This window comes from Giraffa tippelskirchi, chromosome 3 (assembly GCF_054371585.1).
Source record: "Giraffa tippelskirchi isolate mGirTip1 chromosome 3, T2T-mGirTip1v1.2.pri, whole genome shotgun sequence".
NCBI lineage: Eukaryota > Metazoa > Chordata > Mammalia > Artiodactyla > Giraffidae > Giraffa > Giraffa tippelskirchi.
The window spans coordinates 11,531,091-11,544,416 of record NC_137277.1 but is presented as its reverse complement, the minus strand read 5'-3'; the positions used below and the strand labels follow the sequence as shown (position 1 = coordinate 11,544,416).

The 13,326-nt window shown below is 55.5% G+C and overlaps 1 protein-coding gene across 1 annotated transcript; it reads right to left on the bottom strand.

The window, feature by feature from the left end:
• Nucleotides 1-6,132: 6,132 nt before the first annotated feature.
• PVALEF (parvalbumin like EF-hand containing) lies at nt 6,133-12,488 on the bottom strand. Its single transcript, XM_081582740.1, is given in 7 exon segments — nt 6,133-6,176; nt 7,253-7,329; nt 7,331-7,363; nt 7,621-7,673; nt 7,675-7,760; nt 7,915-7,968; nt 12,482-12,488. Coding segments are annotated over 7 exon segments (354 nt in total).
• Nucleotides 12,489-13,326: the final 838 nt, after the last annotated feature.

The window sequence follows — 13,326 nt, the reverse complement described above, 5'->3', positions numbered from 1 at the left end:
TAAACTACAGTATTTTTGCAAGCGAGGTTTTCAGCACAAGGGGAGACAGAGACTTGGGGGTGACTTTCAGAGAGAGTTGGTGGGCCGGGGGATGGCTTACTTGACAGCCAGAGAAGCAGCCAGGAAATGGACGGTGGTGGCTTTCCGATGAGGAAGATGGTACCTGACTCCCCAGATCCTGATTTACAGCTTTTCATTCATCTGTTCATTTGTTTGTTCATCCATCCATCCATTCATTTATCTATTCATTTATCTGTTCAGAGAACAGGGTGGGTGCCCTTCTGTACTAATTTCTGGATCTTACACTCCTTTACCTCTTCTGTTAGGTTGGTGCAAAAGTAATTGCGGTTTTACATTGTTGAACGTTGCTGTTTGATATTGAAATACATTCTTAAATAAATGTAGTTATGTTATATATCATTTTTTGTGACTTTCCTAGTGGCTCAGATGGTAAAGCATCTGCCTACAGTGCAGGAGACCCGGGTTCGATCCCTGAGTCAGGAAGATTCCCCTGGAGAAGGAAATAGCAACCCACTCCAGTACTCTTGCCTGGAAAATCCCATGGACGGAGGAGCCTGGTAGGCTACAGTCCATGGAGTCGCAAAGAGTCGGACACGACTGAGCAACTTCACTTCACTTCACTATATATCATTTTAATGCATGGTTCTCACTTTTGTTTTTTGCTAATGACATTACTTGCTATTTATATTATGTTTATTTTAGACTGCTGCTAAGTTGCTTCAGTCATGTCCGACTCTGTGCAACCCCAGAGACAGCAGCCTACCAGGCTCCTCCGTCCCTGGGATTCTCCAGGCAAGAACACTGGAGTGGGTTGCCGTTTCCTTCTCCAATACGTTTAAGTGAAAAGTGAAAGTGAAGTCGCTCAGTCATGTCTGACTCTTCGCGAGCCCATGGACTGAAGCCTACCAGGCTTCTCTGTCCATGGGATTTTCCAGGCAAGAGTACTGGAGTGGGATGCGGAAATGTTATTAGAGAGCAAATTTGAGCAATTTTCTTATTTGAGTTCAAAATGGGCTGTAAAGCAGCAGAGACAACTTGCAACATCAACAATGCATTTGGCCCAGGAACTCCTAACAAATGTATAGTGCAGTAGTGGTTCAAGAAGTTTTGCAAAGGAGATGAGAGCCTTGAAGATGAGGCATGCAGGGGCTGGCTGTCAGAAGTTGACAACTACCAATTGAGAGGATCATAGAAGCTTATCCTTTTACAACTACATGAGAAGTTGCCGGAGAACTCAATGTCAGCCATTCTCTGCTCATTCAGCATTTGAAGCAAATTGGAAAGGTGAAAGCTGGATAAGTGGGTGCCTCATGAGCGGACCACAAATAAAAAAAATGGTCGTTTTGAAATGTCATCTTCTCTTACTCTACCCAACAACAATGAACCATTTCTTGATCAGATTGTGACGTGCAATGAAAAATGGATTTTGTATGATAACCAGAGATGACCAGCTCAGTGGTTGGATTGAGAAGAAGCTCCAAAGCACTTCCCAAAGCCAAACTTGCACCAAAAAGGGTCACGGTCAATGTTTAGTGGTCTGTGGCCCATCTTATCCACTACAGCTTTTTGAATCTTGGTGAAACCATTACATTTGAGAAGTATGCTCAACAAGTTGATGAGATGCACTGGAAACTACAATGCCTGCATCTGGCATTGTTCAACAGAAACGTCCTAGTTCTTCTGCACAACAGCACTCGACTACACGTCACAAAACCAACACTTCAAAAGTTGAACGAATTGGGCTACAAAGTTTTGCCTCATCCACCATATTCACCTGATCTCTCACCAACCAACTACCACTTCTTCAAGGGTCTTGACAACTTTTTGTAGGGAGAATGCTTTCACAACCAACAGGAGGCAGAAAATGCTTTGTAAGAGTTTGTTGAATCTGAAGCATGGATTTTTATGCTATGGGAATAAACAAACTTATTTCTCGTTGGCAGAAATGTGTTGATTGTAATGGTTCCTATTTTGATTAATAAAGATGTGTTTGAGCCCATTATAATTTAAAATTCACGGTCTGAAACCACAGTTACATTGCACCAACCTAATATTATTTGAGCTCTTCACTTTACTTTTATTCAAGTTTTTGTTGTCACGTGTAATAATTTGCTCCTGACATTAACTGGTTTGGGGCTTTGTGTCATTTGGGGTCTCTGTCCTGCCCATAACCTGGCCGTTAGCTTTGTGGTGGCATCTCACACATCCCACCTGGTGAAAACGTGTCCCTGAGAGGCTACAATGGTGGGGGTGGGGAGGGGGGCCTGCCTTGCTGGGACTGTTCTACCTGCTCAGGTGTGCCTCAAAGAAGGGGGATTGAGATGCCATTCCTGTTCCCTGGGGTAGGGATAGTGGGCTGAGTGGCACTAACCCTGGGTAGGGGGTCGTCTCTTAGGCCCCAGCCTCCAAAGAAAAGTCTCCTCGGCTTTCTAGCTCCTCTGGTTTAATTCATTGTGCTTTATCCTTACTGATTTCTTTCCCACTTGCTGTATCAGTTCCTAACAGAGAAATGCTAAACTTTCCAACAGTGATTTTGCATCATCTTCTTTTCATTTTAGTTGGCCCATTTTTGCTTTATGCATTCTGAGGCTATGTTAGTAGGTATATACAAATTTAGAGCAATGTGTCTTTCTGGTGAGTTGACCCTTTATCTTTATAAACTGTCCCTCTTTGCCTAGCAGTGCATCTTGCCTTAAAGTGTCCTCCATCTGATGGTAGCAGCTGCACCAACTTTCGGAGAAGGCGATGGCACCCCACTCCAGTACTCTTGCCTGGAAAATCCCATGGACGGAGGAGCCTGGTAGGCTGCAGTCCATGGGGTCGCTCAGAGTCGGACACGACTGAGTGACTTCACTTTCACTTTTCACTTTCATGCATTGGAGACAGAAATGGCAACCCACTCCAGTGTTCCTGCCTTGGAGAATCCCAGGGACGAGGGAGCCTGGTAGGCTGATGTCTATGGGATCGCACAGGGTCGGACATGACTGCAGTGACTTAGCAGCAGCAGCAGCAGCACCAACTTTCTCTGTGTAGCATTTGCATGTTGCATCTTTGCGATTTTTTTTTTTCTTTAGCCTCTCTGTAACTTTCTAGTTAAGCATAGCATGAAACCAGCCACAGACAACATGTGGACGAATGGGCGTGGTCAGGTGTGGTCTGCCTTGAACTGAATTTGGACCCCAGTTCAGGGGGATTCAGAGAAGGCAATGGCAACCCACTCCAGTACTCTTGCCTGGAAAATCCCATGGACGGAGAAGCCTGGTAGGCTGCAGTCCATGGGGTCGCTAAGAGTCAGACATGACTGAGTGACTTCACTTTCAGGGAGATTACTTTTGCTCTGGTAGGACAGGGACTGGGCTGGCTGTGGCTGGGCTCCAGTCTCCGTGAGGACTGACCTGGTACCCCTGTCCTCACCCCTTACTCCTAGCCCCATAGGACCCATAAGCAAAGACCCTCCTTAGTCCGTACTGAAGACCAAGGAGACTATTGGACGCCCTCCTCAGCCACTCAGCCTCTCTCACTGTTGTTGTTCAGTCGCTCAGTCATGTCCAACTCTTTGCGACCCCATGAACAGCAGCATGCCAGGCTTCCCTGTCCTTCACCATCCCCGGAGTTTGCTCAAACTCAGGTCCGTTGAATCGGTGATGCCATCATCTCATTCTCTGTTGCCCCCTTCTCCTGCCTTCAATCTTTCCCAGCATCAGGATCTTTTCCAATGAGTTCACTCTTCATATCAGGTGGCCAAAGTATTGGAGCTTCAGCTTTAGTATCAGTCCTTCCAATGAATATTCAGGGTTGATTTCCTTTAGGATTGATTGGTTTGATCTCCATGCTGTCCAAGGGACTCTCAAAAGTCTTCTCCAGCACCACAGTTTGAAAGCATCAATTCTTCAGCACTCAGCCTTCTTTATGGTCTGACTTTCACATCCATACACGACTACTGGGAAAATCATAGCTTTGACTATACAGATTTTTGTTGGCAAAGTGATGGCTCTGCTTTTTAATACGCTGTGTAGGTTTGTCACCTTTTCTTCCAGGGAGCAAGCATCTTTTAATCAGTTTCAAACGTTGGCAGGGACCCTGTACCAGTGTCAGGCTCACCTCTTGGGTTTTCCTTTCTGGAATCTCAGAACCCATGATGCTTTGCTTGCTCATAATAAACAATAAATAAGCAAGTGATGTGTTATATTAGGGGCTTCCCAGCTGGCGCTAGTGGTAAAGAACCTGCCTGCCAATGCAGGATATGCAGGTTCGATCCCTGGGTTGGGAAGATCCCCTGGAGAAGGGCATGGCAATCCACACCAGTATTCATGCCTGGATAATCCCGTGGACAGAGGGGCCTGCTGGGTTATGGTCCGCAGGGTCGCGAAGAGTCGGACACGACTGAAGCAACTGACATGCGTGCATGTGGTGTATTAGGAGATGGGAGCACTATGGAGAGAATAGATCAAGAAGGATGTGGAATGCTGGGCAAGAGAGTGGAATGTGAAACAGGGTAAGGGTTGACCTCTTTGAGATGTAACATTTGAGGAAAACATAGGAGATGAGAGAGTTAATCATGCAGATACCTAGGGAAGCATGGCAGGCCCAGGCACAGCCACACAAAGGCTCTCGGGCAGCATGGTTCCTGTCTGGAGAGCCGTGGGGAGGCTGGTGTGTCTGCAGTGGGGGTGGGAGGGTCTGAAGTCACAGGGCATGCGGGCATCGCAGGGATTTGGTTCAACTGCATGAGAGGGGAGCCTCTGGAAAGTTCCAAGAGAAGTGACAGGTCTGACTTGTATTTTAAAAGAACCTCTCTGGCTGCTCTGTTGAGAGCCCATTGTTGGAGGGTGGAGGTGGGGAGGGCATTTGGGGGCCCAAGGTGGTCATCGAGACAAGAGCAGGTGGTGGCCCAGATGGTGAGGGAATGGGGCTCTGGATGCATGTGGAGGGCAGAGGCAGTGGGGTTACTTTACAGGAGGGTGTGAAAGGGCGAGGAGCTAGGATGATGGCTGTTTGGCTCATGGGCTGCTGCTCCTGCAATAACCCACTCTGGGGGCTCCTGAGAGCAGTGCCTTCACCCTGGGGTGACCCAGCCACCTGTGGCCCCTCCACCCTAGAGGGCCTGGAGTCCCATGGCAGCTGTGAGGAGAGAACCCATCACACCCCTGTGGACACAGGGGCTGAGATGGGGGCCCAGTGCTCTCCCAGCCACCAGCCCCAGGATGAAGTGGGAAGCACACCCACACCCTCCCTGCACAGTGGCCACGGGGCTCCCAGCCTGAGCAGCCAACGACACAGTACTAACAGATGGGAAGACCAAGGGCAGGGCTCTGGGAGGAAGCTGGGAGCTCAGCCTTGGGCAGGTTCAGTCTGAAACGCTTCCATCCCACGAGACAGGGTGTCAGGTAGCCAGAATGGATGCAGCGGGCTGGAGTACTGGAGAGAGATGCTGAAACTGCAAGATGGGAGCCCGCTAGGTGGGCGGGTGTGGTGGAGCAGTGGCTGGGGCAGGCCAAGTAGAGTGGGGGGACTCCTCCAGGAGGAAGGGCTTGGGGAGAAGGGAGGGGGTCTCATGGGGAGGATGAGGAGGCAGAGATCTGAGCCTTGGACTTACTTGTCCCGAGGGCGGGGCTGATGCTGTCCCCTCACTGTGGACTCCAGGTGGCCTTGGACCCAGCCTGGTGAGCAACCTTTGCAGAGCCCAGTGGAGCCTGGGGCAGGGGGTATGGGGGGTGGGGGTGGCACGGGTCTGGGCCCAGAAAGCACTGAGCTGGGAGGGCTGATCCATCTGGGAGGGATCGGGGCTGGAGGAGGGACCACCCTCCAAGGGTGTAGGAACAAGAAGGGGCAGAGGCTGGACGCACCACCCCTCAGCCTCCCATTTTCACTCCTATACCCCCTACACTGCTCTGCTCCCTGCCTGCCACCCAGAGACCCACGACCCTGTCCCCACCCCAGCTGATGCTGCACACCCCCGACAAATACATGAGCTTCGATTCATTTCATGCTGTTTTTCTTCCATTTTCCTGGCCCAAGCTGTGTCTACCGCCATGGCCTTCTCCATGGGGCATTCTCGAATCCCATGATGCCGCTTGGGGGACACTCGGCTGACCAGAGCTGAGCGTGGCGCTACTTCTTTGGAATTTTCTCCTTTTTAATCATTTCAGAAAATTCTAGAGCAGGAGACAGATTTTCTAGTAAATAACCCCCTGGCTGTACCCCTCCAAGCCCTGCAGGCCCCGTGGGAAGCCTCCTTTATTTCGGGGGACCCCACGGTGCAGGAGAGCCCTGGATCCTGTCTTCCCAAGTCCTGGGTGTGGAGCAGGAAGGACCAGAACTTGGCTGCCTGAGTGCCCTGCACTACTGCCATGTGCCCTGTGTCCAGCCTGCTTGGTGGTGATGTGCTCACCCACCCTGGGTCTTATGATGGACCCTCCCCTCAGAGCCTCAGAACAGGTGCTCCTATGACCATCCCACCTTCAGTGGGGAAACTGAGGCCTAGAGAGGCTGGGAGGCTTGTCCTAAATGGACCCTTTGGCCAGACTGCCCCTTGGTTAAGCCTCGTGACCACCTACAAGTCAAGTGTTGCTGGCATTTGAGGGCAGAAAGTGGAGGCTGGGGGTGGTGGGGACAGGCACCACACCCAGTCTGTCTGGGGCTCTGGCCCATGCTTGCCTGTTCCCAGGGTCATCCTCTAGGCTTGGAGTCAACATCTGGGGAGGGTGGGTGGGCAGCAGGATGATGCAGACCCAAAGGGGAGCCATGGGGAGCCCCAGAGAAGGCCTGCAAGCCCAATGAATGCCATTCCTCCTGGGCAACCCCCTTCCTTCTGCATCTTCCTCTCCAGCTTCTCAGGCTCTGGTCCCTGCTTCAAACCTCCTCCTCTGCATCTCAGGAACCCCCCGCCCCATCTTCTGTGTCCCCTTGACCTTCCCCAAAGCTGGCTTGGGCCACCCCTCCTCTGCTCAGAAACTTGCAGCAGCTCCCCTGGACCCAGTGAAATGCCTCAGCCTACTCAGCATCCCCCAGACTCAGCTTCCCCATCTGTGAATTGGGGATGACAGTGACCACCACAGGGGGCTGTAAGCTTCGGGGGATGGGGTCCATGCCTGGCAGTGGGGAGCCTGGTCAGCCCTGTGCCAAGATGGGCGCTGGACGTGGAGCTAACTGCCTGAGTGTGAGTGATGGGGGGTGGGGGGCAGGAAGGTCCTGAGAGGTACCCCTGCCCCTATCATCTCTGCTGCCCCACCTTCAAAGTCAATCCTCCCGTCCCTGTCCATGTCGGCCGCCTGGATCACGGCCTCAGCCTCTTTGTCCATCAGTGGTGGGTCCCCTGCTGGGGATGGTGGACAGAGTGTACCTAGGGCCAGGGTTGGGCTCAAGTTAGAACTGAGGGGGCATCTGTCTGTTGCTCGATGGTTTATGAGGTGCTTGCTCCCCCCTTTACAGTGGGGAAACTGAGGCCCAGCTTCAGAGGGGCCTCTGGGCCTGGCCCCATCTCCCCAAGGCCTGCTGGAGCCCCATGGGGGTACCAGGTCTTCTGGGGTGGGCATGGTAGCCATAGGCTGGGAAGGGCCCCAGGGTTCAGGACCCCCTATCCTTGGCTCTGGCTGTTACTTTATCTCATTTCACTCGATGAAGCTGCTCTGGTCCTTGTCCAGGGTCTGTCTGGAAGGCCTTGCAGATGATGCTGTCCAGCTGCCCTGAGGCCTGGAACTTCTTCATGTACTGGAAGAACTTGATGTAGTTGAAGGAGCCTGGGAATGGATGGGTGTGTCAGCCAGCAGGGCCTGGGCCCAGAGGGAGGCTCCTGCCCTGGGGTGGGGCCCGCGGTTCCCATGCCCTCCCCCAGCCCAGGGGCTCCTGCGTCCACAGAGGGTAGGCCCAAGGCAGTCCAGAGATAGGTAGTACCTTGGTGCCTCATGTCCAAGGGCAAAGACAGGCTGGGGTCAGACTGACAGACACCTGACAGAAAGACAGGCGGGGTCAGCTGTCCTAGCACCTAGGGTCCCAGCCTTGCAGAGGCCCCCATGCCCAGGCCTTGAGAAAGATGTGTCTGAGCCCTGCCTCTTGGCAGCTAGCCACCTTGAGGTGTTACCCCACTACACAGAAGAAGAGACTGAGGCTCCAAGACAGTAAGTGATGCATGCGAGGTCCTTTGCTCTGCTCCCAAGAGGTAGGAGTGGCGCTGTCTGACTTCTGGGCACTGCTGGGTAACTTCCTCCATCCTTCAAGGCTCATCTCAAAGCTGCCTGCTCTGGGAAGCCTTCTTGGTTACCTGAAGCACCAGCTCCTCCTGCAGGATTCAGGGCCCGGGGCCTTGGTCTCTCTCTCCCAAGCCCCAGACCAGTGGGCCCTGGTCATCCTGGCTGGACAGGAACTGCCAGTTGGGAGACGTGCTGTGTGCAGGACGGTCTCAAGCTGGTCCTGGACTGAGTGAGACCCAGACTGGCTCCAGGAGGACGGCCCCGCCCCGCTCCCGGGTGCTCAGGAGGGCGGTGCATCTGCCCTGAGGGTGTGTGCGTAGGGCACGGCTCCTCCCTTCTGGGAGAGTCAGGCAGGAGCCACTGGGGCAGGCTAGAAATCCGGCTGGGCATGTGGGTCTGGGCACAGGCTGAGAGGTCGGCAGGCAGGGACCAGGCCGTCCCGTGCCCCCACAGCCACACCTCGTGACCCGCAGCGCTCTCGAGTTGCCATCCCCAGGGCGGGTTGGGTTCTGGGGCTTGTAGCAGAGCAGATATTTCAGAGGCGCCTTGGCCCTCTCTGAAGTTGGTGGAGCCTTCTGGAGTCTGCTCCTGCCGCCAGGAGAGGCAGCTCTGTGACCTTTGGGGCGAAAGCCAGCCAGGCAGTGGCTGGAAGAGACTTTCTCCCAGTAGAGAAGCCCCGGGTCAAAGATTGCAACTCAAGCTGCAACAGGGGGCAGGGAGGGCTGGATGCAGCCCAGGGCTGCGTCCTACTTCAGAGCCTGGGCATGGCCCTCCCCAGCTGCTTTGGGCCTCAGGCTCCTCATCTGTGAAATGGGGGAGATCCCTGCCCACCCCTGCCCTTTTGCAGGGTCCTGCAAGGAGCCAGGAGGGAAGGAGATGGTAGGGAAAGAGTGTCAGACCCTGTGGGGGGCCTGGAGCTGGGTCCTCCATGTGTCACTCATAATGGTCAGTTCTTACAGCCAGTCCGGGAGGTGGGGCAGGGGTGCTCAGCTGGGATAAAGGGCAGGCCTGGCCCTTGGAGACAGGACAGACACTACCAATCTGCATCCTGAGCTGTGACCCTGATTCTCCCGTCTACCCTGGAATCTTGGGGTCCATGCTGGAGGGAAGGGATGCCCTGCCTGTGGCCAGTGTCACCCTCTTCTGGAGGTGGGACTGGACTGAATTCCAGGCCAGGTCTGGTCAAGCCTGGGGTTAACATCCTGACTGCAGAGTGCTGTGGGAGCCCTGGGCGGGGCTGTTTACCGCTGTTCTCCCACCCCATTGCCGTCTGGGGCATCTCCACACCCTGTCCTGAAGGCAGGGGAGCCTGGGATCAGAGCTGGGGATGGCAGGGGCCATGGGGCTGCGGTTAGTGTATTTATAGCGCCTGGTCCACGGCCTGGGATGGAGTCTCACTTGGCATGCCTAGTCAGGGCGGGGAGGGGACTGGGGAGGGGGCTACAAGGCACCACACAGAGCCAGCCCTGCAGCCCCTGCCCAGCCTCCTGGGGTGCTCCCAGCACCTGCAAGAACCCTGCCCTCCTCCTCCTTCTCCCTGAAAAGGGCTTCCACCCTCTCCTCCCACCTCACTGCCCTCCACAGCCAAAGCTGGCTGTAGCTGGAAGGCCTAACCAAGTGCCCCCAGACCCCCACATATCCCCAGTATTGCTGCATCCTGGATGGCCCCTCCGAGGCGGGCAGCGCCCTCTCCTGACCCCAGACCACCCTGGATCACCCAGGGGGCTGAACTTCCTGGGGGCTGAGGTCTGCATACAGCACCTGTGAGTGATCACAGATTCAGATGTTGAATGATAAAGGCCTCCTGGGGGGAGGAAGGTGAGCAGGGGTGATGGAGGCAGTGGGCCCTGCTGGGATGGGCATGGGGGCCTAAAACTGGCTTGGTGGGCCTGCCAGAGTTGGCAGGTTTGGGGGTTTTGGAGTCTCTGTTCTGCCAGGCCCTTCCCCTACTCAGCACCAGAAGCCCTGTGAGGTGGTCTCAGTCTCCCACCGCGGACCCCACCTCACAGCCATGCTCTCAGAGACCTGCATAGGCACGTTCATGCACACGTGTGCCCACCCCTGTAGACCCAGTTGCCTCCGGGCTGCCCCTCTCCTCTTCCTTTTCCTGCCTCCCCAGGCCTCCTGGGGTCCCCTAGCACCCAGGGCCTCCCCTCATCCTGCAGAAGACAAGGCCTCAAGCTCCCAGAGTACAGCTTGGGCAGCTCCAGCCCACGGGCACCCACACCTCCCCTTCCCCAGCAGGGCTCACCTTTACCCGGCTTCCCTTGAGGGCTCTGGGGAGGCAGGTCAGGCTGGGGGTGCTGAGGGGCTGCAGGGGGCTCCAGCTTTTATACCTGCAACCGCTTGGCCTGTTTACTGCTTGGGGCTGCAGCTGTCCCCCTCTCCCTCCTAGACACTCCAGCCTGGCACTGGAACCCCAAGGGCTCGCTGGCACTTGGCACATCCACACCGGGCTGAGCAGACTGACCATCAGCAGTGCCTGGCCTCCCCGAGCCCAGGGTGAGCAAGTGGGCTTCTGTCTATCCTGAGAGGTTCCATCCTGCCTGCTGGCCTCGTGGGGGTGGGAGGGGGTGGTGGTCCAGGAGATGACCCAGGCTGACCAATGTGTCCAAGGCGGCAGCAGAAGGCTGGACCATTGGCCTCCTCCAGTGAGAAGCCAGGCCGGGCAGCTGTCCTTTGTCACTGGGTCACTGCGGGGGGCCGGGGAGCCATGCCAGGGTTGGCTTTCAAGGCGAGGGGAGGAGAGGGAGGTCTCTGTCAGGGAGGATGGCTCCTGCAGGCACAGGGAACAGGGCTGCATGACCCCAGGCAGGGCTGGCCTCTCTCTCTGGGTAGGGACCTCACAGGGCAGTCCCCAGGGTGAGGACAGGGGGACCAGAGAGGGAGGCATTGCTGAGAGCCCCTCTGGCCGTGGCCTGCTTTCTCAGCCCCAGTGAATCACAGAGCGGTGCCCCTAATGGTGCAGACGTCTATGCAGACTTTGCAACCCCTCATCACCAGCTGTCCTCTGCGGGGGTTTCTACCCCCATCATTTTACATGGCGCTCATTATAGCTCAGTGATCTGCTTTCCCTGCACAAAATTGCATCATGTATCGCCAGACTCTGCTGTGATGTAAGGCCAGCAAGCTGAGGATGTTCTAGTAACTTCCTTGACTGACCACCTGCTGCTGCTGGATCTGGAACAGGTCCTAGTGCTTCTCTTTCTTTCTTTTTTGGCCACACTGTGGGACATGTGGGATCTTAGTTCCCCAACCAGGGATGGAACCCATGCCACCTGCAATGGAAGCGCAGAACCTTAAACCACTGGGCCATCAAGGAAGTCCCAGGTCCCAGTGCTTCTGTCATCAGAGACACCATGGGAGACCAGAGTGGGAGGACCGGTATGAATGATGGAAGTTTCCACGGTCCTGCCACTTTCTTCTCTGAAAGAGTTACCCTAAAGCTTTCCAGCCTAGCCTGGATGCCCCACACCCTGTGTGCTCCCACACCTACACTGCGGTCTGGCCCCCAGGAGGCATCATGGACATCGCTTGATGTGTCTGTCCATCAAGCGGAATGTTATTTGCATGAAAGGAATGAGGCACCGACACGCTACAACACAGATGAGCCTCGACAGCCCCATGCCGAATGAAAAAAGCCAGTCACAATAGGTCACATAGTCTGTGATGCCAATTGTACACAATGTCCAGAAGAGGTAAATCCATACAGACAAAGGGCAGATTGACGGTTATGGCGGGGGTGGGGGCCTTGCTGGGAAATGGGGAGTCACTGTTTAATGGGTACGGGGTTTATTTTGGAATCATGAAAATGTTCTGAAACTAGAGAGGGGTGGTGGCTGCACAGTGTCATGAATGCACTAAATGCCACGGAATTGCTCACGTTAAAATGGCTTCTCTTATACTGTCTGAGCACCCCCTCTGTGGCATCTTCCGGAAGCCCCTGTCCGTGCTCACCCCTGCCTGGGCCACAAGATGAGGGGTGGGGAGCGGGTGGGCGGGCTCCTGGAAAGCACCGGCTGGAGCTGACAGATGGCCAGTCGCCCAGGCAGGCCCTCCCGTTTTATTCCTGTCTGGCCACCCCCCCGCCCCCACTGAAGCCCTGGCCCCAGCTTACTGGCCTCACTCTGGGCTGAGCTGGGTCTGAAGGGGCCACAGGATCCAGTTCACAATTCTGGGGACACCGCTGTCCCCTGTGCCCAGGCTCGGCAGGCACTGCCCTCTTGGGAGGCTCTGGTCACTCAGGCCTTTGTGGGTCTGGCACTACCCACCCGCCATCACCGGGCCTGCCTGGAACAACTTGGCAGAAGGGGATGGCCTGCTCTGGGCCCCTCCTGCTGAACCTGGAAACCCCTGCGGAAACCTGCAGCGCAGTCCTGCCCCGTGACGTGAGTGTTAGACACAGAGAGGAATTAGCTCTTCTCTTCCAGGGAGCCGTTTTTATGTAAGCACAAAGCTCTTTCAAGGCACAGCCTCCTCAGGGCCTGGTGTCTCCCCCTCTGGCTGGCTGGGAACACCAGGCAGCATTTCCCCCTTCCGGGGGGTGGGGCAGGGTACCCTTGGCAGCTGCACTTGCCTTCTGAGGGCTCTTGGCAAATGCTAGAACCCCTCTTACCCCCACTTCGCAGAGCACAGCTGTGGTAGACGGGCTTGTGGGAGAGAGGTTCTCCCGAGGCTGGGGCCTATCTCTGGGCAAGTGTGGGTGGGGGCCAGCCTTTCCTCTTGGCAGCTGCAGCCCTACCGTGTACACAGAGGTGGGGATGGGGACCTGTGATTACCACAGAGGACATCTGCTCCCCGCCCCCACCCCGACAGGAGTCACATCCCTGTGCAGCAGGAAGGGGTGGGCCAAGGGAGCCTCCTAGTGGGGTGAGGTCCTGGCACGTAGGGGTGCCCCTGGGGCCCTGTCCTTCAGTGCCCAGCATGGGGATTTGAGGGCTGAATCTGAGGCGGCCTTTCACGCAGAGATGCTGGTATGGGTTATTGTTACAGCAAGGACTCAAGAGGTGCTGGCCGTCCCCACGGCCCTGCCCCTGTGTCCTTTACCGCAAAAGGTATGTCCATGTCCTAATCCCATGACCTTGAATGGGAACTTGTTTGGAAACAGGGTCTTTGC